Source organism: Pseudophryne corroboree, chromosome 1 (assembly GCF_028390025.1).
Source record: "Pseudophryne corroboree isolate aPseCor3 chromosome 1, aPseCor3.hap2, whole genome shotgun sequence".
NCBI classification, from domain to species: domain Eukaryota; kingdom Metazoa; phylum Chordata; class Amphibia; order Anura; family Myobatrachidae; genus Pseudophryne; species Pseudophryne corroboree.
In genome coordinates this window covers 765,035,975-765,059,450 of record NC_086444.1, presented here as the reverse complement: position 1 = coordinate 765,059,450, position 23,476 = coordinate 765,035,975, and the positions used below count along the sequence as shown (strand labels likewise).

The window sequence follows — 23,476 nt, the reverse complement described above, 5'->3', positions numbered from 1 at the left end:
GATGCACCTGATGTGACCATGCCAGCCAAGTGGTTAAGTGGCACCAAATTGGCAAGATCCACCTCTGCATTTCCTGTCCCTAAAGATACATGCGGGCAGCCATCTGTTATTACAGTACTTCATAATGTGTGTGTGGGGGGAAGGGGGGGGGGAGCGTGCATTACTTCTTATTATACAGATGTGATTATTTTATAACAAAATAAGCAACACACTTTAGTACTTATATTAGCTTTGTGCTAGGCACAGTTTAAAAGTGGAGGGGGCCTGTTTACAACCTCCATGCATGCCAGTCTACTTTCCCTTTTTGTATTTATCTCTGTTTTATACAATGCCATACATTCCAACAGAGCACAGGCTTTTATAACTACAGTTGTAAGCTGCCATTGACTAAAATGTCACAGAATATCACAAATTTCTAGAGAGCTATACGAAACTTTTAATTGGACTTTACCTTGACAACATACAGTACTAAAACTTATCAGCAAACTATTTAAGTTAATCTTACAGAATTGGAAATGTACCATATGAAGCAAAGACCACAAAGTCAGACAACATTGTACCATTATTAGGATTTTACTGTAATAACTGGAAAAAAAATTGACAGTTTTTGAAATGTTGCTAGCCCTTATTAAATTTCAACACATTGCACTATTTGAGGAATGTGTGAGTACATTCACATAAAAAAAAGAGAAAAAGATTGTCTTGCTGTTTGCTTTTACTAACTGTGAACCAAATAAAAGAAATGCCTTACCTTTGAGAGAAAATATCCCTGTACGGACTGCCGTGTTGCAGTGCTATGCCATAGCCTCTGTCAGCAATTGTATTTGCTACTGTGTAAAAGGAACAGTCTTGATCATTTATTGCTACATACTCCAGCACTGCAGCATCCCACACAAAAGCATAATTTCCATGTTTCACCTGAAAAAGAAAATATAAACGGTAAGTGAATACCATATGCAGTACATCTTTGTCACATGTACAATTCATAAAAGAAATTCTGAATGTGAACATATCCCCCTTAACATTCATGCAAAATACAAACAAGCATAAAGTGTCTCTCACCAGTAACTTATATTTATATAGCTTACACATTCATAGGAAGAATTAAAAATGAAATTCAAATGATCTTTAACATAGAAAGATAGAATTTGACGGCAGATAAGAACCACTTTGCCCATCTAGTCTGCGCCTTTTTTTTAACCATATTTTTTTTATCTCAAAACGTATTTGATCCTTATTTCTTTGTAAGGATATCCTTATGTCTATCCCATGCATGTTTAAATTGCTCTACTGTCTTAGCCTTTACCACCTCTGATGGGAGGCTATTCCACTTGTCCAATACCCTTTCTCATATTTCTCCTGCCCCCCCCCTCCCACCCCTCTAGTCTCAGTGCATGTCCTCGTGTCCTATTGCTTCTCTTCATATGGAGAATGTTTCCCTCCTGGACTTTGTTAAAACCCTTCATATACAGTATTTGAAAGTTTCTATCATGTCCCCCCTTTCCCTTCTCTGCTCCAAACTATACATATTGAGATTTTTTAGTCTTTCTGGGTATGTTTTGTGATGTAGGCCATGCACCATTTTAGTTGCCCTTCTGTGTACAGTCTCTAATGTATTAATATCCTTTTGAAGATATGGCCTCCAGAATTGAACACAGTATTCTAGATGAGGTCGTACCAATGACCTATACAGTGGCATTATTACTTCTTTCTTTCTGCTGCTGATTCCTCTCCCAATGACACTGAGGAAGCCGCTGACACCGGTCTGGAGGCGGAGAAATGTGTTTGCACAGGACAGGACACCGTTTTACATCATTGCAGCAATCATCTGCTTGTTTTATATACTGTGGAGCTGGCCGGTTCATCACTTGTCTGCTATGTCCAAGTGCTAAGGGGAAGAGACACTAGGAGTCCATAAACCAGCGTGTGATCCCGGGTGAAGCTGTTCATCATCACAGCAATGGGGAGAGGTACTACTGTTTGGGTGGACCATACCATATGCTGCAGTGCATATGTATACTCAAGTTAATACTAATTGTTTTTTGAGGCAAAGTGCAATTCTGGAGTGCTAGAATATAAAAGCATTGGAATTTTGATCACATTTTGATTAAACATGTAAGTTTGCAGCCCAGCATCTAAGGATCCTTGATCTCTGCAAGTCCCTACACTAGGGGATGGATGTAGTCATTAGGTTGGCAAATGACAATTTCACAGTTCCAATGTTGAAATTTTCAAAATATCGAAAGTTGACATCGACATTCTCAGAATGTTGACATAGTGGAATGTAGAATTGCCAGCATATTGATATAACGTTTAGTCTGCAACTGGGAGGATTAGACTTTGGCACTGGAGGTGGGGTTTAGTGCTAGGTTGGGAGGTGGGTGGGTGTGGATTAATAGATTGACAATATTTAGGTCAGCAGTCATTAGGTCAACAATGAGTGATTGACATGCATTAGACAGATATGTACAAAAGGTCGACAGGTGAAAAGTCGGCAGTGGCTAAAGTCAACAGGTACAAAAGGTTGACAGGATCAAAGGGTTGACATAAAAATGGTTGATACCCAAATGGTCCACACATGTTTTTTGGGTTATTTTATGCCAAATCTTGGATTTTTATTGTTATCTGACCACCGTAAGCAGCTTTGAGGAGCAGTGACCGTGATCTCCCTCGCCCTAGACAGTATCTACCTCCTAAACCGACCGGCCTCCAGTGGAGCATCTGAACCCGGTCACACCACTGGAAGGCGGGGTTTGGGAGAGAGGACGAGTCCGGATCCCCGATGTTTTCCACTCCTTGCAGTTTACACCAGCGATCAGACACCGTGAAGACCCCCACACCACCTACCCACCCTTTCCTATTCTTCAAGTTTGAGCGCTCACACTTTACAGATGTGCGGGACGCCGTAGTCTGTTATTGAACTTTAGTGAACTTTACATAGAGACATTTGCGTTCTAATTTGAGATTTCTACCTTTTCATGAAAGATTTTAACAGATATTCATATTCTGTGCAGAGGTGCTCAGCAGGACTTTACTAAGTGTGGATTGATCTATATATCCATGTATTCATCTATATATCCACATATTCCACTATACTTTATCTTTGTTTTGATTTTTCATTCTATTGTATTCTGAGCTACATATGCTGTAATGTACCTTTGAATTTAACAAGTAAAGCTTATAAAGATATTACGGTATTATAGTCATTCTATAGAGATCAAGGGATACAGTTATCCAACTCATTATAACATTTGCATTATTATCAGATGACATCATTCACATAATTTAGGATTGAGTGCAGTACTGGACAAAACATTATCTATTTTAGATAGGCTGGTCACCTAGTAAGTACAGCTGCGTATACAAACAAGAAGACACTCAGTGCGCAGATAACCCAAAGGAATATTAATTATATATATATATATATATATATACAAAACAAAAAGACAATTGTTTTCGGTGCTAGTCACCACTGCGAATGTATATATGACTAGCAAGTAAAATCATTGTGATTTTGCTTAAAACTGTAATGCACTGTGAACACAACAGCACATCACCATCCCATCCAGATAGTAGAGTGTTCTGCTGTCCACGAAGGAGTTCCTGAAGTTTGGGAGTGTCCTAGATGTTCTGAGAGATTAGGCTATTATGATTTACATAGACTGTTGGCATGGTCAAAGGATTCTATGACACTAATATCATGTCCACATTTAGAGTAAATGTTCCAATGCACGATGGAGTAACAGCAATGGCTGATAATGTGAGATGTGACAAGGGGCCTCAGCAAGACAGCGAGCGTGCTCCTGCCATTACATGAGAAATTTACACCTTCTTTGATATTTATAAATATTCATAGCTGCCCAGAAAACATTACAAATGTGAATTTACAAGAACCTATCCAGCTGCAAAACAATAAATATAACATGTGTTTATTTAAATGTTGTCTGTTTCAGTACCTATTTTATTGTGCAGACAGATGTGTCCTCATACACCAAGCCTCAATACACCATACGGCATTAGGCGCACAGCGTGACTAAGCCGCTCTGAGAGATGCAGCAAAGTGACTTCTCTTTACATTATGAGTCTTATTTGCATTGCAGACGCAGAGAAACAAAGTGTATTACAGTCACTGGGCTGCGGCCTCCGCCGCACACAATTTTATTTTAAAAACATCAAAGTAACAGATGAAGCACAATGGAACTTGGCATAAGAAAAAGCCACAGGCGCTGTATTGTAGCAGATTCAGACCCACATGTGTACAAATGTCGCACATCGAAGTGATCAGTGTAACGTAGCAGAGTCGTTTTGTTGTTTCCTGTTGTTTTATTTATGCAAATAAGATGCACATTTGAGTGAACAAGATGCTCGGCGCAGCCGAGTTGCACGGGTTCTATCACGCTGAGAGGGGCTGTTTGGTGCGACTGAAGCCACAGTGTATTAGGACACATCTGTAGGTTAGTTCTTTTTTTTTTTAAGTTTAGAAAACTTGTTGATCATATTTATTATGCTGCTATTTGTATATTTTTGTATCCTTATTAGAAATTATTCAATGAAATTGTCCATAGTTATAAACAAAGTGCATTCTGGGTATTTATTATGAGAGGACAGTAGCTAGAGGTTTTTGTCACCAGTAAAATTGTTTATTTTTGACATGTCTGTATATGCAAATATTACATATTCCGTGGTATAAAATAGAGAAAAATGCAACTCTCATGTTTATAATATTTGTTATGCAAAAGGAAAAAAAACAAAACAGGTTCTGCTGATAGAGACAAAGTGAATATGGAGGCATTTGGTTACACACCTACAGCATGAAGTGTTTAATTTTATGAGGGAATCCATTAAACGGTTTCAGAAAAGTCCTTCCTGAGGTGGAAAAAAGCAATTATATCTGCTCCTATCACCATTTTAAATATTAAGCGGACATTGTACAGTCAGTCTTGACTTAAACATCATGAAATATAATTCTTAGCTGTCTAGCTATATATTTTTTAAGAGAACAAAAAGGGAGGCAAGTGATTGGATGCAGGGAATGGTGTATGTTCAGAATATCATTATGGTGTGAATACAAACTGACAATTATTCCAAATTTTAGGGCCAGGTTTAGACTGCAGATAAGGTTAGGTCTATGGCTAGGGAGCTGTTCGGGTTAGGGTTAGGCTTAGAGTTAGTTAACATATCTTTGGAAAACCTCATGCTCCAAATGTTGCCTGTCAAGAAGGTGTGGATCCATGGGATTAGGGAGATCAGTATCATGTAGACTGCTTCTGCTGAGCATCAGTGGTCTCTGCCCTCTACATGCCCAATGTGGTACTGCGCTGCTATATAGCATCCACCGGTAGTGAGAACATAAGAAATGTTATGGGGGTGTGATCATCCTGACCATCCCTTCTCTCTGGATCTGCCATTGCTTTCAACTTTCCCAATGTTAGTCCCCTGTCCATGTCAACCTTCAGCTGTGGTTGATTGCTGCAAAGTACCACTGGAATGACGACACTTTGCAATTACTAAAGTCGCCAATTTGTCCTTAGACACCATAGAGATTTACAGGAAAATTGCTGATGTTGGGGTCCAGTACTCTTCTGTATTGTGTGCAGCCAAACATCATGACCACACATTGTAGAGAATACAGGCCAAAGACTCCCACCCCTTACAAAACAATGGGGTCTATTTACTAAGCCTTGGATGGAGATAAAGTGAACAGAGATAAAGTACCAGCCAATCAGTGTCTAACTGCCATGTCACAGATTGGGTTTGAAAAATGACAGGAGCTGATTGGCTGGTACTTTACATCCGTCCACTTTATCTCCAAGGCTTAATAAATAGACCCGCAACAAATTTGCTGCTGGGATTGCTCCTGCCATTATATGAATGTTCACCAGAATAGTGTGGGAGTTGTAGCTATCTATTTTCTTCCTGAATAACCATAATTCTGTTTTTCTGTAATACAGCCATTTCAGTATGTTCTGATGTCTTAATGACATCTGTGCTACTTTGTGAGCTTTAGTAATGTCAAGAGCTTTAGTTTGGCTAGGATCAGTACTTTGGTTTCTTTGTTCTGTATACTGTAACGCTGTAATGCTGAAGGCGAGTGAGCTAATTATGAGCTTTAACAATGTCAATGACTTCACTTAGTTTCTGATCAGCACCTTGATTCTTTTTTAAATTAATTTTAAAGCCGTATGCCACACACCATGTCATTAGCTTCAAAGAATGCATTATGGCTAATGGTTTTTACTCTTGTCACAAGAGTTTACTTGTGTTCTGGACATGTTAAAACATTTGTCTTGTTTATATTATAATTAAATATTCGGATTTGATGTATGGATACAGTTTCTTGTTTTGAGCTAACTATTACTATGGGGGTCATTCCGAGTTGATTGCTAGAATTTTTTTTTCGCTACGCAGCGATGATGCAAAAAAAGGCACTTATGCGCATGCGTATGCGGCGCAGTGCACACGTGTGACGTACTTTCACAACAGCCGATGTAGTTTTACACAAGGTCTAGCAACGCTTTTCAGTCGCACTGGTGGCCGCAGACTGATTGACTGGAAGAGGGCGTTTCTGGGTGTCAACTGACTGTTTTCAGGGAGTGTTCGAAAAAACGCAGGCGTGCCAGGAAAAACGCAGGCATGGCTGGTCGAATGCAGGGCGTGTTTGTGACGTCAAATCTGGAACTGAACAGTCTGAAGTGATCGCAAGCGCTGAGTAGGTCTGGAGCTACTCTGAAACTGCACAATATTTTTTTTGTAGTCGCTCTGCGATCCTTTCATTCGCACTTCTGCTAAGCTAAGATACACTCCCTGAGGGTGGCGGCTTAGCGTTTCCACGGCTGCTAAAAGCAGCTAGCGAGCGATCAACTCGGAATGACCCCCTATGTTTCAATGCATATGTGATGAATTTGGTCTAGTTTACAATTTTACAATTAATATACTTTAGTTAAATCTCTGTAAAAAGAGGAGGACACAGAGGATCACATCTGTAAAACCCCATCTACTTTATTATACATTAATGACAGTGGAGTGCAAGCAGGATTGAAGAGACTATTCTTGGGTTCCTGTATTGCTGCTTCTTGGGCTCCATACGCCACAGCTTCAGCAAAAGTAGGTGCTGTGCTTGTAGCATAGGGGAATGTTTATCCACATAGACCAATAGCTTCATATCTAGTCGTTTTACCCAGCACATAGTCTGGCTCAGATGTAGTGAAAGTGCCCACTGCCTCCATGAATGGCATTATTAATATATACATGTGTATTTTTTTTAACAAAGAATATTTTAGCAGAATATTTTCTACATACAAACATTCTAACTTGTTTGTTTACAATTACAATAAAAAAGGCTTGTGTAATACCTAATGAATGGCCTGACAAAAAAAGTCAAAGAAAATGGACAAAGTCATTTCCACTGCGTCAGTCGGTAACAAAAAATGCAACAATTCGTTGGCATCTTTTTTATTTTTAAAGGAAACTATTCAGCTTTTATTATTGAAGTAATTTACACAGTATAAACACATTTAAACACAAATACTGGGGGAGGCATTCAGGCAGTAAACAGTGAAGGGCTGCTGCATTGCCAGTTAAATCGTAAAGTAAAACATGACATTTTACAAGACTTTGCATTTGTCACACTTTCCTGCTTTTTATGTTCCCATAACTCCAAAGTTACTGTCTCACTGTTTGCATATATTTAGTGTTTTCCTTAGTTCTTGTTTCACAATCATTATCTGAGAATGATTGAAAGTCATAATATTTTGTCTGAAATAATACTAAAGCGGGGAATAGACTATACAATTATCTGGCAGATCATCTGCCAGATCTGACGGGTTGGAATGAAAATCTGGCAAAGCAGAGGCAAACACGAGATTTAGTGAGGGGAGTTTGAGACAATCAGACACTACATGTCTCACTTGACCTCCAGACACTAGAGATCAAATGGGACCTCTAGCGTCTGACTGTCTCCCTCAATGGTGTTGGCAGCAGCGGACGCCCACGCAGCCCAGAGTGCCTGCTGCAGCCGGTGTGTGGGGTGCGGGCAGTGTGCAGCTGATGGCTGGAGAACATGCCCATGTAAACCCCGTGGAAACGAGCATGAACCCTGTGGCAATAAGTATGAACCTTGTGACCACAAGCATAAGACCCCTGGCAATGTGCATGAAACCCCTGGCAACGAGCAGTAAACCCTTGGCAATGAGCATAAGACCCCTGGCAATGAACATGGAACCCAGAGCAGGAAACTTTGGGCAACAAGCATGAGACCGATGGCAATGCGCAGGTAATTTAAAAGTAATTAGAAGCCTTACTGTGGGGCATCATTTGTAAGGGACATTATTAGTGGAGCATAAAATGGTGTCAGGGGAACAACTGTATGTGGCATAAAGAGTAATGGGCATTACAGTGTATGGCAATAATGTGTGGCATAACGTGTAATGGGAATTATGGTGTGTGGCATAATATGAAATGTGCATTATGTTGTGTGACATAACGTATAATGGGCATTATGGTGTGTGGCATAAGTTGTAATAGGCATTACAGTGTGTGGCATAACATGTAATGGACATTACGGTATGTAGCATAAGTTGTAATAGGCATTACAGTGTGTGGCTTAATGTGTAATGGGCATTACAGTGTGTGGCATAATGTGTTATGGGCATTATGGTGTGTAGCAGAAGTTGTAATAGGCATTAAGGTGTGTGGCATAACATGCAATGGGCATTACGTGTGTGGTATAATGTGGAATGGGCATTACGTATGTGGTATAATGTGGAATGGGCATTACAATGTGTATAACAATACGCAATGGGCATTACAGTGTGTGGAATAATGTGTAATAGCCATTACGGTATATGGAATAATGTGTAAAGGGCATTGCTATAAGGAGAAAAAATGACAAATAATGTAAAGGGAATGAATCAGGTTTTTTCCCCTATTTGTTTTCCTGTGTTGTATGAGGGGCTTTATCTGGTATAATGTGTATAAGGGGTACTACTGTGTGGTGTTATTTGACTGATGGACACTACGGTGCAGTGTAATGTGAATTAGTACTATTCTGTGGTCCCACCCCTTCCCCATGAAGCCATGCCCCTATTTTGCTACGGTTCCTGTATATACTGTATATTTTATACTGTATATTTTATACATACCACCAGGGTCTAGGAGGCGGGAGCTGACTGGCGGCACTGTGAGGACGGAGGGAGCTGTTGTGGCTGAGCAAGGAACAGCCAGCAGCTCCCCCCGGACATTCTCTATGCAGAGAGCTACACAGGTCTCTGCTGATGCAGTAGCTGCATGATCACGATTGTCAGTTTTACTGAGATGGAGACACTGCTGTGTCTGTCTCAGAAGTAAAAAAATAGGCTCATCGGGGGGGTGGGGGGGGGGGGGGGTTTCCAGGTGCTCTGACACCTAATATTTTCAACTCTTCTGCATAGCATTGCAATTAATTATTGCTTTGTAAAGATATGTGCTTAGGTAATCACATTTTCCATACTGCTATAGGTATCAGACATCTGCTATTGACCAAAAATGCGTTCCAATTTTAGTCGGCAAATTTACTATTTGCAGTCCCTTGTCTGCGTGAAGGGATTAACTTACTGTATTTTAATTCTTAGATATATGGCATAATGGCATGCCATGGTTGTTTGTTTAAGCCATGTTAATGCTATCCATTGTAGGGGGTTGGCTTTGGGTGTAAATTCCAATTATTGAGAACAGATGCATTGTATCTCTACTTAAGTGTCACTCCTTAGGCTGTGCATATTATCTAAGAGCATATCTATCAAAGTGTGATAAATTGGTGCTTCAGATTCCATGCCAAAAATGCTGTGAAAAACACTGTTTGCTAAATATATATATATATATATATATATATATATATATATATATATATATATATAGTACGGATATCTTCAGGGGCGCCTATTGTACATGCACATTTTCATGCGACCACTGACCTTGCAAAACAATTTATTTAATACATGATTTTAAAACATTAAAAATTGTTTTTCAATCTATACAATACATTAGCAGAATGCTTTCTTTAGTTGACAGTCTATCTTGTAGATCCAAATTTTTTCATTAACATCGGATCTAGCAACCCTCTTATCACCCAACACGTTTTGTCAATGCTGACTTCATCAGGGGTGTCTGTTCTCTGAATCACACTGTTCTTACTGTGTATTCACGTGGGGACTAATTTCTCTATGCCCATGGGCCGATTAGGTTGTTCTTTGAATGACTTATATCTGCTTAAACAATCTAAGGAAAAGATCTTTTGTGCCTTTTCAAATTATCCTCTTGATACTTTAACAAGATCCTCTCTCCTGTTCTTTCCCTCCAGCAGTCCAGGTGGCAATGGTATATATATATATATATATATATATATATATATATATATGTGTGTGTTTATATATATATATATATATATATATATATATAAAATTCCACACAAGGGAATTAATGGAGCCCTTAAAACCATAAAACCATTCTTATGTATAAACAGGTAGATTCCTCTAACTCAGCGCTAGTATTGGTTTACATCCAAATATTTAAGATATAGACAATTGCCATACATCACTGCATCAATTTAATGTCATAATTAATAGCGTTATCTATCTAGGATATTACACATGACTGGAACTCTCATTGCTATTTAGTTATCTTATCTTGTTAATAAACTTTTCAACATTTTTTGCTTAACTATGTTAATTGGCCTGCATTGGCGTTTCATTGTAATCCCGCTATCACTTATGTAAATATGGAAGAAAATAAATTGTAAAGTTACCAGTGCTACTTACTAGCTTTGATATATATATATATATATATATATATATATATATATACTCTGCTGGAACAGTAAATGGTAGAGGGGATGCTTAGCAGTTATTAAGTTTTTCATCATAATAACTGAAGCATAACTGTAGCATTATACGGGCGTTAAACTGAAGGAAAACAGAAGGAGAACATTCTTATAACAATCAGTAATACCGAAGGAGTTCTACAACACTATAATAACTTACTACTTCACCTGCAACTACTTGTATTTTCAGTTTTTCACAGTTGAATGTACAGCTACCATTGCTTTTTTGCCAAACCTCACATCCTCTCATAAGACAGTCTACTTTAAAATTCAATTTTTGTACCCATAAATCTCCACTTTTGTTATGCTTAATAATAAATTTTTGCCATTGCGCATACACATTTACCTACACTATATTTTCACCTGCATTTATGCACATCTACTGCTCTGTGTCTCACACAGATAACATTCCTGCTTCCAGTTTTCCCCAATGTACCTCATCCACACTACGTTCAGGCTTTATTCAACTCCAAAATCACTCCGTGTCTACCTAATCCTTTATTTTGCCCCTTTTTCCCACCTCTATCATGCCCCCCTAATCTCCTTCACCACCTCCTCCCACTCTCTTCCCTCCTCTGCCTTCCTTACCGCTGCTTCCTTTCCCCTCCTCTCTTATTTCACTTTCATTCACTTCTCCCCCATCATCGTACCATCCCCCCACCCCCCACTTAGACTTGCTCACTCCTCTCCCTGTCACCTCACCTCCATCTGCATCACTATAAATTCCCTTCCTGGCTACTTCCTGCAGGTTCCCTTACTAGCTCAGGAGCCTGAACTATCACTACACTCTCTTTATCCATGCCCTCCAAGTGAAATTTACCTCATGTTATAGCAACCTTGATAATCTTATTACATCTTTCCCACAAACCCATTCCCTCTCTCCTTTGCCCTCTAGAATGTCAGATCTATCTGTAATAAACTGGTCCCTACCCATGACCTTTTCCTCTCCAACTCCATGAATTTCTTAGCCTTTACAGAAACCTGGGCTTCCCCCTTTAATACCACTTATCCTGCTGCTCTCTCCACTGGGGGCCTCACAATATTACATACACCCTGGCCCAGGGGTTGCCATCAAGGTGGTGTTAGTGTCCTCTTATCCTCCAATTACTCATATAAACTCATACCCTCAGAACCTTTCCTTACATTCTCAACATTTGAGGTATACCTGTCATTTAACCCCCCCCCCCCCCCCCCCTTCCCGACCGGTGTTCCCTCCACATTTATCAACAATTTTGCTTCCTGGTTCCTTCCTTTTTTCTCTTCAGATATTCCCTCAATTATGTTATGTGACTTCAGCATCCCAATCAATCCTTTGCCACTAAACTCCTAAAACCACACGTCGTTGCTTGGTGTCTCTCAGTGGACATTCTCACCTTCCCATGTGAGTGGACATTCACTTAATCTGATCTTCACTCACCATTGTGATATTTCTGACTACTCCAATTCTTCATTCCCTTCTTTGACCATCACCTGCTCTCTTTTGACATATTTCTCTCTGCTTCGCCATCTCTACCTCCTAAGTCTACCATCACTAAACTTAACATTGAGGTCATCAACAATGTTTCCTGATCCTCCATGCTCAACTCACTTTTCTCTCTTATTCTCTCTCTCCTTCCCTGAACAAGACACTTCCCTACACAATGCCTCCCTTACTTCTGCTGTTGACTTTGTTGCTCCAGCAACCACTATTCACTCTCACAGATCAACACCTCAAACATGGCAATTCAAATTCACAAGATATCTGCAAACGTGTTCACAAACCACAAGCGATAGCAGATGAAATCACGCTCTATGGCAGACTTTCTCCATTTAAAATATATGCTCCCATCCTACATTGCTGCCCTCTCCCTCTCTAAATAGTCATACTTCAATAATGTCCTCTCCTCCCAGTCCTCAAACCTGTGGCATCTCTTTTCCACTTTCAAGTCCCAACTCTGCCCACCCCTCATCTCCTCTTTTCCCTTTCTACCCTTGAATTTGCCACCTACTTCACTGCCTATAGCACATACTATCAGAACTTCAGCACTCCACCCTATCCTTTCCTACACCATCCCATCCCATCAATCTTACCAACTCTGACTACTTTTTCCCCTGTATCTGGATATGCACTAATGGCCCTTATCCAGTTCTCCCCTTTCAACTTACCCACTTGACCTTATTCCCTCCAACCTCCACCACGATTACTCCTTTTGCCTGTTCTCATCTTGTCCAACTCCTCAATCCCTCCTCTTACCAGGCACTGTCCCTTCTGCCTTCAAGCATGCCCTTGTCTCCCACAATTTTAAAGATCTACCCATGATCCTAATGATCTTTCCAACTACTGACCCATCTCTGTCCTCTCTTTTAACTCCAAACTCCTTGAGAGCATTGTCTACAACTGCCTTATTGCCTTTATTTCCTCCCACTTCCTGCTTGAGCCATTACAGTCTGGCTTTCATCCTCTCCACTCCACTGAAACTGCCCTTATGAAAGTCAGCAATGACCTCCCTTGCTGCTAAATCCAAGGGCAACCTCTCTCGGCTCATTCTGCTTGACCTCTCTGCTGCTTTTGACACTGTGGATCACCCTCTCCTCCTGCAAATATTTCACTCCCTTGGTATGAGAAATACTGATCTCACCTGGCTGTCCTATCTTTCTGACCATTCCTTCTTTGTTTCCTCTCTGACTCCACCCCCCAAAAAAAAACACACATCTATATATCAATAGGTGTTTCACAATGTTCTGTTCTTGGACATCTCCTATTCTCTTTTGGTAAGCTCATTAGTTCTTTTGACCTACAATATCATCTCTATGCTGATGAAATCTACCTTTCCTTCCCTGACTTCTCCCTCTTTCTTGTGACTCCAACTGTCTCTCTGCTATATCTTCCTGGATGTTCCAACGTTTTTTTTTAAATTAACATGTATAAGACTAAGCTGATCATCTTCCCACCCTCCCGATAATCTCACTGCCCACAATTTCTTTACCTGTTGATGACACAACTATATCCTCTAGCCCTCAAGTGCACTGTCTTGGAGTTATCCTTCTCCCTCTCCTTCAAAACAACTTTCACAGTCTTGTCATTTCCAAGTAAAAAATATTTCCAGAATCAGACCCTTTTTCAACCTGGATTCTGCTAAAATCCTCATCCACTCTCTGGTCATCTCAAGATTTGACTACTGTAATCTCCTATCTTCACTCCCTGATTACCGCCTCTCTCCACTCCGGTTTTTCCATCAATGCTACTGCATGGTTCATCTTCGTCTCCAAACATACTATGTCCACATCTCCTCTATTACAAGCCTTACACTGAAACCCCTTCCCCTTCATAATACAATTCAAGCTTCTCACACTCATTTACAAATGCATGCCACCTCTCCTGTGTACTAATTACCTCCTGCCACACCCAAGATTTTGCACATGCTGCTCCCTATTTCTGGAATTCTTTTGCTCTCCCTATTAAAACTTAAAATGGGCACTCAAACCCATCTCTCATCCTATCCCTCTGTTCCATATTCACTGTCTACCCCGTCTGTATCAACCCTCTCTGTTTGACCCTCCCCTTTAGAATGTAAGCTCCAACAAGCAGGGCCCTCTTCCAACATGTGCTTTTCCTTCTCTTCCTTAGAATATAATCTACTCAATACTCCCTACAATGGCAAGTACCCCTCATTTTCTGATACCCTGATGCTTATTTCAGTGTCATAACTCCTGATGCAGAAATGGTTTATATACCATTTATTTGTCCTACATTGTCTTGTACTGTAAGTTACTGTTTTATTGTTTTGCTTATTTGTTTATGTACTTTGTTAGTATTTTCAGTATTTATGTATTAGAGTATGTTTAACCTTTTCCTGACCACTTATGTTATTTATATTATTTAAATATGTTTGATACAACCTATACTATAGACCATTTGAAATGTTCAATATTAATATTGTATTCCATGTTCCGCAGAGTGGGAGATTGTGGATTGCATTTGGAAACCATCCTCTAGAAAGTTTGCGATTGCCACTGCTGTTGCAAATGTGCTCTGATAATTATGACAGATGAGATACCAACAGTATGGATAGAGGTGTTTTGGTTGCAGAGATAGGGGTGTTTTGGTTGCAGAGATACATGTTCCTTGGCATATATGCATTAAGTTCCATAGATATAATGCAGGAACAATTATAGGAGACTAGTGTTTAACTCTGCATCAACTCCATATCAGATCACTGACACTGCAGTTCCCATAGAATGCTACAACGTGTCAGTATGCAACCAGCTCCAGAAAGCAAGTTTCCTGATAGGTAGGCTTATCATACTATTCATGTAAACTGGGAGATTCATGAATTACACAGTTTCTGTGTCTTGGATAATTCAAGCCAGCATTTCACCTGGTTTTAATCAGCCATAGCATCTGTCTAATTTATGAGTATCCTGGTTTAAAAGGATAGTATGGTGAGTTTGCTTATAGACAACACCATTTATTGTTGGTGTAGCCCAGGAACGTGCAGTGAGCTAAATTTCTCAGGAGGCACTGGTTAGTACCAGAGCCAGATTTACACACGATATATGAGCCAAATGTTTCATGTGGGCATTATACACAGGTGCAGCAGTATAAACTCCTGGAAATGTAGTGAGTTTTGATCAGAGATGGGCGGAAAAGATAAGCAGGTGAGGTGTCATAGACTTTTTACTCCAGAGATTTGACTATAAAATTGATCAGAATAATAAAAAGAAGATATTTTTTAACATATTATTTGTATTTTTCATATACTTTATCCAGTCAAAACTCTGGTACAAACATTAGTATGACAGGAAAGGCTCTGCCTCACCTGCCTCACCCCACCGCAGCCTATAAGGCAGTTCCACCGATAACGGAAGCACCTTTTTACAGTGATAAACTCTATTCATTGTACAACTGCCACCACTGTGAACAAATAATCATAACCCAACAGTCCACAATAACCCCATGTAAAATACTATCAAAACAGCTTAAGTACTATCTCTGTCTAAGTTCTCCCTGGTAGTCAGCCTAGTTTCAAAGTCAGTAATGGAATCACCATTCATCATTTTAACAATTTAATCAAACACATATTTTCATTGCTTTATATGCAAATGATTGAAAGCCTGCCCATAATATTGATCTAACTAAGTGAACACTGATAGTTTAAAGAGCCCTAATATAAAGTATTACATCACATATCAAAATTACTTTCCTCTATTAGTAAAATAGAGGTTTTCAACTGATTAATAATGCCAATATCTTGTATCTGTGTTGACTTTTATGTCTTAGGCTCTATGTCCATATTTTCATAGTATTACCCTGTAGAAGCTCATAGGCTTCTGTCAGTGGCGTAACTTTGTAAAGATGTGCCCTGTGGGCACATCTGTGTTGCTGTCCCTAGCTGGGGGCAGCGCTAGGGCAGCTTGTCTGTCCCCAGCGCTGGGTGCGTGGCGGCGGGTGTCCGGTGCAGGGATTACCCTTTTCCCTGCACCGGACAGGAGGCTGCTGGAGGATTCAAATGTTGGCGCCCTCCGGGAGCCAATCGCGGCTCCCGGAGCGGCAGCCAGTCAGAGAGGGACGCGGCGAGCCAATCGGCGCTCGCCGCGTCATAGGCCCCGCCCCCGGCGTCTGACGTCAGACGCCGGGCGGGAGCCGAAGGGACGGAGCGCGCGGAAGAGCGCGAAGAAGAAAGAAGACGCCGCGCGGAGGAGAGAAGAAGAGCCGGACGGGGAGCCAAGACGGCGTGGACGAAGAAGACGGCGGCCGTGGGGAGAAGAGCTCCGGTGGCCGCTGAAGAGGCCGGAAGACGTCGGCCTGCAGGAGGAAGATGTCCAGCGGCGGCTGGACGCGGAGGAGAGACAGCGGCGCCGCTGGCCAGGACGGGTCAGCGGCAGAAGAGAGTGCCGGAGACCCCGCGGATCAGGTGAGGCCTCGGTGAGGCAACCTTCACCCCCTCCCCTCTTCCTCCCTAGACCACCGGGTGTTCGGGCATTAGGCCCGTGGGCACAGTCAGGCCCTCCCTGCCTGTGGGCACGTAGTCGGGCCCTCCCGGCCCGTGGGCAATATTTGATTAGGTGGTTTGGGCATTAGGCCCAAGCCACCCTACCCCTGTGCGCAGTTAGGCGGGCACTAGGCCCGGGGGCAAATCAGGCAATAGGCCTGTGGGACAGATAGAGGGCATTAGGCCCTAGTGTATTTTGGCCAAGTAGGTACATATAAGGTGACCCTGGGCACAAGGCCCAGGTCACCCAACGGGCAACAAGTTAGGCGGGCACTAGGCCCGTGGGTGAAATCAGGCCTCCGGCCTGTGTGCAGCTAGGGGGCGCTAGGCCCAGTGAATAAGAGCCCCGAGGTGAGTACAGGTGGCCCTGGGCACTAGGCCCAGGCCACCCCGAGGTATTTAGGAAGGCAGAGCTGAGGCCCTCATGAGGGAAGGCACAGGAGGTGGGTAGGCCGTGCGGTGCCCACCCCCTTCCAGCGGCAGGTAGGGATTAAAAAGGGACAGCACCGTTTGATCTTGTATTCCGATAGTGTGATGTATGTTGTTACCGTGCAGGGCAAAGTGTATGTGTTGTTTAAGTTGTGCATAGTTGTGTCGCACCACCCACACGAGCTAGTTTGAGGGCTCTGTTTATGTAGCTAGTGTAGCGGACGCACACTAGGTTAGAGTTAGGCCCTGCACGGCTGTTTCTCTTTGCCTCCTTACAGGGACCTGTAAGTGGAGAAGATCGGAGTGCAAGACTTGTGACGGTGAGTAGCATCCGTGTACGTTTGTCCCTTGTCTGTCCCCGAGCGCCGGAGTCAGGATTGCTCACGGACGTGAGAATCCCTTTCATCACACTACGTGCGAGAGCGTGAGTGTGTGAAAGCTGAGTGGCTGAGGCTTTGTGCCAGTGATGACCTTTCACCCAACCGATGAAGGTCGCGGTCACCCCTGGGGTATCCCCTGTCCCCGTGGAAGAAGGGTAGATACCCCCTTTAAGGTAAACCATTCTCTCCTCAGCTCGCTCGTCGGTCAGCTCCGAGAGGGAATCGCCGTGTCCGGATCCGACTGAAGATTTCCAGGTCCGTTGGAGGTTCCGGTACCTGAAGGTGAGAGAGAGCGGCGCCTGGTGAGTACAGAGTCTACACCTGCACGGCAGCAGGCACCACACGCACAGCAGCCGCACCCTCTCACACTTGGCGTAGTCGGCAGGATCAAAGAGACCGGATCACGGACACGATGTGGAACGCCACCAAGATGACCTCCCTGCGGACGGCTCCGGAGAAGACTCACCCCCGGATGTGTGCGGACCAGAGCGACTGGGTGACGGTGTCTGGGGCAGACATCCTGAAGATGGTGCAGCGGTCGATCCAGCGTGGAAAAGAAGAGCGCCGGGAGAAGGGGCGCAAGAAGGCCGCTGTGACGCCCTGCAAGAAATGTCGGCAAACAGGGCACTTTGCCGGCGAGTGTACTTGGCGAGAGATGTCCCCAAAGAAGGTGGTCCAGGAAGCGGACCGAAGACGTCAGAAGGGCCAAGCGAAGAAGGAGTCCTGGTGTTTGCTCTGCGGAAACTACGGGCATGAGCACAACAGTTGTCCCTGGGACGAAGAGTTGAGCCAAGACGAGGTTGATTCCTGGTGTGAAAGCTGTGGAGATCCCCGACATCGGCTCCTGGAATGTCCATGGACGGAAGACAGGACGGACTACGAGGCCACGGTCAAGCAGATGACAGAGTCTCGTCAGCAGCTTTGGGACCGGGTGGCTGCAGAGCCTGTGTGTGCGCTCTGCGAGGCGAGAGGACATGCGCTTCCCGATTGTCCGTGGGATGAAGACCGGATGATTGCGGATGGTCGCGCCCAGAGATGGGAGGAGGAAACCAGGGATATGGAGCGGAAGGCCTTGCTTGAAGTTAATTCGCAGGTGTCCATTTCCTCTGAGCCGGAACCAACGGGTGAAGATTCCCCAGTGAAGGAGGTGGACCAGGAACCCGTCTTGGAGAAGGTGGCAGTGGCCCTCCCTTGTTGGAAGTGTCGGCGACCAGGACATGCGGCCAGTGAGTGCCCCTGGGAAGATGCCGCGGACCTACTCTGTCCCAAGAAAGTGACCCCAGTAAGGCAGAATCCTTTCCCGCATGAGGCGGAGGTGGACGACTGGTAGGTGAAGAGACCACGCTGCGAAGAAAAGCGTGAAGACCCAGTGGCTGAGACGTCCGGAATCTCCCTGCGATGGAACCATCCACGACCAGGACGTGCGGAACAGGAGTGTCCTGGGTACCAAGAGATGCCAGCGGAAGCGCAGGAGTACGCTGAGGAAGAAAAGGATCCAGCGGAAGCGAAGGAGTACGCTGAGGAAACAGAGGTGCCAGCGGAAAAGACTAAGTACGCTGAGGAGGAAAATAATACCCCAGTCCAGATATCGGAAGAAGACTCGGACTACGGTGAGCTGTCCGCCGACGAATCCCTCCAAGAACAGATGGAGGACGACTCTGGCATCGGAAGGGCCGACGAGAGTGACTGGCAGGATCGGGTGGAGTCATGCTCCCAGTTGAATGCCCTCCGTGAAGAGGAGGAGATAGTCCTGGAGCAAGAGTACCTGCCGGGAGTGCCGAAATGGACGGATGTACGGGGACAGGATCGTGATGCCGTGGGAGGACCCGTTCCAGAGGAAGACACAGGACCTTTGGAGATGCCCTACGAGGAAATGCAACATATGGTGGCTGTTGCCCGGGAGGAAACGGATGCCCCGGAGGATTCCGCTGTTGGGTGGTGGTCGATACCACACCCGGAAGACAGGGACAAAGCCACAGACGATAACGGAGGTCAAGAGTGGGTGACTGTTGTCCCCGTGGAAGAAGATTCCCCTTGGTGGCCAACGTCGAGCGACCGTGAGGAGATGCCACTCCCCCAGAGGATCCGCCGATGGAGGTCAGGACGTAAGAGGAACTCGGAGCTGGAGGTGGAAGGATGTGGGGTCACAGCCTGTCCGGGCTGGACCCTCGAACACAACCTCGCCGGAGGGACCTCGGAATTCCCTGACCCGCGGACAATGGACGTCGTGAGGAACTTTGTAGGGACTACAAAGGAAAAAGGGGGGGGAAATGTAAAGATGTGCCCTGTGGGCACATCTGTGTTGCTGTCCCTAGCTGGGGGCAGCGCTGGGGCAGCTTGTCTGTCCCCAGCGCTGGGTGCATGGCGGCGGGTGTCCGGTGCAGGGATTACCCTTTTCCCTGCACCGGACAGGAGGCTGCTGGAGGATTCAAATGTTGGCGCCCTCCGGGAGCCAATCGCGGCTCCCGGAGCGGAAGCCAGTCAGAGAGGGACGCGGCGAGCCAATCGGCGCTCGCCGCGTCATAGGCCCCGCCCCCGGCGTCTGACGTCAGAAGCCGGGCGGGAGCCGAAGGGACGGAGCGCGCGGAAGAGCGCGAAGAAGAAAGAAGACGCCGCGCGGAGGAGAGAAGAAGAGCCGGACGGGGAGCCAAGACGGCGTGGACGAAGAAGACGGCGGCCGTGGGGAGAAGAGCTCCGGTGGCCGCTGAAGAGGCCGGAAGACGTCGGCCTGCAGGAGGAAGATGTCCAGTGGCGGCTGGACGCGGAGGAGAGACGGCGGCGCCGCTGGCCAGGACGGGTCAGCGGCAGAAGAGAGTGCCGGAGACCCCGCGGATCAGGTGAGGCCTCGGTGAGGCAACCTTCACCCCCTCCCCTCTTCCTCCCTAGACCACCGGGTGTTCGGGCATTAGGCCCGTGGGCACAGTCAGGCCCTCCCGGCCTGTGGGCACGTAGTCGGGCCCTCCCGGCCCGTGGGCAATATTTGATTAGGTGGTTTGGGCATTAGGCCCAAGCCACCCTACCCCTGTGCGCAGTTAGGCGGGCACTAGGCCCGGGGGCAAATCAGGCAATAGGCCTGTGGGACAGATAGAGGGCATTAGGCCCTAGTGTATTTTGGCCAAGTAGGTACATATAAGGTGACCCTGGGCACAAGGCCCAGGTCACCCAACGGGCAACAAGTTAGGCGGGCACTAGGCCCGTGGGTGAAATCAGGCCTCCGGCCTGTGTGCAGCTAGGGGGCGCTAGGCCCAGTGAATAAGAGCCCCGAGGTGAGTACAGGTGGCCCTGGGCACTAGGCCCAGGCCACCCCGAGGTATTTAGGAAGGCAGAGCTGAGGCCCACATGAGGGAAGGCACAGGAGGTGGGTAGGCCGTGCGGTGCCCACCCCCTTCCAGCGGCAGGTAGGGATTAAAAAGGGACAGCACCGTTTGATCTTGTATTCTGATAGTGTGATGTATGTTGTTACCGTGCAGGGCAAAGTGTATGTGTTGTTTAAGTTGTGCATAGTTGTGTCGCACCACCCACACGAGCTAGTTTGAGGGCTCTGTTTATGTAGCTAGTGTAGCGGACGCACACTAGGTTAGAGTTAGGCCCTGCACGGCTGTTTCTCTTTGCCTCCTTACAGGGACCTGTAAGTGGAGAAGATCGGAGTGCAAGACTTGTGATGGTGAGTAGCATCCGTGTACGTTTGTCCCTTGTCTGTCCCCGAGCGCCGGAGTCAGGATTGCTCACGGACGTTAGAATCCCTTTCATCACACTACGTGCGAGAGCGCGAGTGTGTGAAAGCTGGGTGGCTGAGGCTTTGTGCCAGTGATGACCTTTCACCCAACCGGTGAAGGTCGCGGTCACCCCTGGGGTATCCCCTGTCCCCGTGGAAGAAGGGTCGATACCCCCCTTAAGGTAAACCATTCTCTCCTCAGCTCGCTCGTCGGTCAGCTCCGACAGGGAATCGCCGTGTCCGGATCCGACTGAAGATTTCCAGGTCCGTTGGAGGTTCCGGTACCTGAAGGTGAGAGAGAGCGGCGCCTGGTGAGTACAGAGTCTACACCTGCACGGCAGCAGGCACCACACGCACAGCAGCCGCACCCTCTCACAACTTCATCTTAGTTGCCCGGAGGCAAGATAAATTTTGTGACCCCCCCCAAAAAAAATTATTAGTATTTTAACTGACTCCTTAATACCCGCCACTACATCACTGACCCCTCTATACCCTACAAAAAAAAAATCACTGACACCTCTATACCCTACACTAAACTACTGACCCTTCTATACCCTACACTGCATTACTGACCACATTGTAGGTAAAAGCACACACACATTGGTACAGATAGAAAAAAACCCACACACATTGGCACGGATAGAAAAATAATAAAGCACATAGGTCACCACAAAAATCACATAGGCCCAAACAGGAAAATAATAAAGCAGCGGCACTGATAGAAAAATAATACAGCACAAAGGCTGCCACAGGAACATAATAGAGCACATTGGTCCTCATTCCGAGTTGATCGCTCGCTACGGATTTTCGCAGCGCAGCAATTATGGCAGAACGGGGCTAATCTGCGCATGCATAGGCACCGCAATGCGCACGCATGTCGTACGGGTTCAATGAACTTCATGGTTTTGCACAGGTTCTAGTGGCGCTTTCAGTCGCACTGGCAGACGCAAGGAGATTGATAGGAAGTGGGAGTTTCTGGGTGGCAACTGACCATTTTCTGGGAGTGTTTGGAAAAACGCAGGCGTGGCCGGGCATTTGCTGGGCGGGTATCTGATGTCATTATCGTGTCACTCGTCGCAGCAATCATCGCACAGGATAAGTAACTACAGGGCTGTTCTAGTTCTGCACAAAATGTGTTTGCAGGCGCTCTGCTGCACAGGCGTTCGCACTCCTGCTAAGCTAAAATACACTCCCCCGTGGGCGGCGTCTATGCGTTTGCACGGATGCTAAAATCAGCTAGCGAGTGATCAACTCGGTATGAGGGCCATTGGCCGCCACAGAAAAATAATACAGCACATAGGCCACCACAACAAAAATAATAAAAACCATTGGCTTCACGTGAAAAAGAACCAACACACTGGCGCTGATAGGAAAAAAAACACATCACCGAAAAATCAAAACTTACAATCTCAATGAGTATCTAAGCCTCAGGCTGTTGCACCATCTACGTGGCTGTTCGGCCTTCACCTTACCATTCACTGATAGCTGCCCTCACTTGTAATACAGTGAGTCAGTGGACAGATATTGAGGGCAGGTGCCGTTTCTTCACTGCAAGATCAGACAGGGCAGGGAGCGCCTGTGGCCGTGATGTAATGCTGGTGCCACGCTCCCGCCTACCAGCAGCCCTGGCATAGTTGGACTCGGGGAAGCGGTGATAAGGCAGATCACAGGATTAAGGCCGGATCTAGACTTTGCAGAGCTCAGGGCGAAAGTTTCCTTTGCGGCCCAAACCACCCCCCACACAAATATTTAGTATCCCCCAAACGTATGACAGAGGAACCACAGCAGATATCTTAGATAACTACAGTGATCCCTCCATTTGCGTCGGCAGATGCAACCCTCATAGGTTTCTATGGGGGATGTGATGCTGCAATATTTACCAACTTCCAGAATGTGATGCATTCTGGAGACTGGCGCCCCGGAGCTGAAGATGGCAGTAGCCCTCTGTAGCCTCTGGGTTACACCACTGATTTAGCTGGTGGAGGGGTCTCCCGGGACCCTCCCTGGCAACGGCAGCAGCAATATGTGGTCAGTGGAGCCACACATGCGCAGTAGCCCTGGCAGCGTTCAGAGTCAAATGCAAATACAGGCTCCTTCGGGTGACAGTTATTACATTCCACCGGTA

At 45.3% G+C, this 23,476-nt stretch overlaps 1 protein-coding gene across 2 annotated transcripts in view; it reads right to left on the bottom strand.

The window, feature by feature from the left end:
* GRID2 (glutamate ionotropic receptor delta type subunit 2) overlaps positions 1 to 23,476 on the bottom strand; it is a 1,619,892-nt gene that overhangs the window by 149,136 nt on the left and 1,447,280 nt on the right. For both annotated transcript variants that reach the window (XR_010176066.1, XM_063917339.1), the window contains exon 14: positions 752 to 918. Coding sequence is in view for 1 of the 2 variants with exons in the window: in XM_063917339.1 (XP_063773409.1) it covers positions 752 to 918 (167 nt within the window). In the remaining variant the exon portion in view is untranslated. The remainder of the gene's footprint in view (positions 1 to 751; positions 919 to 23,476) is intronic.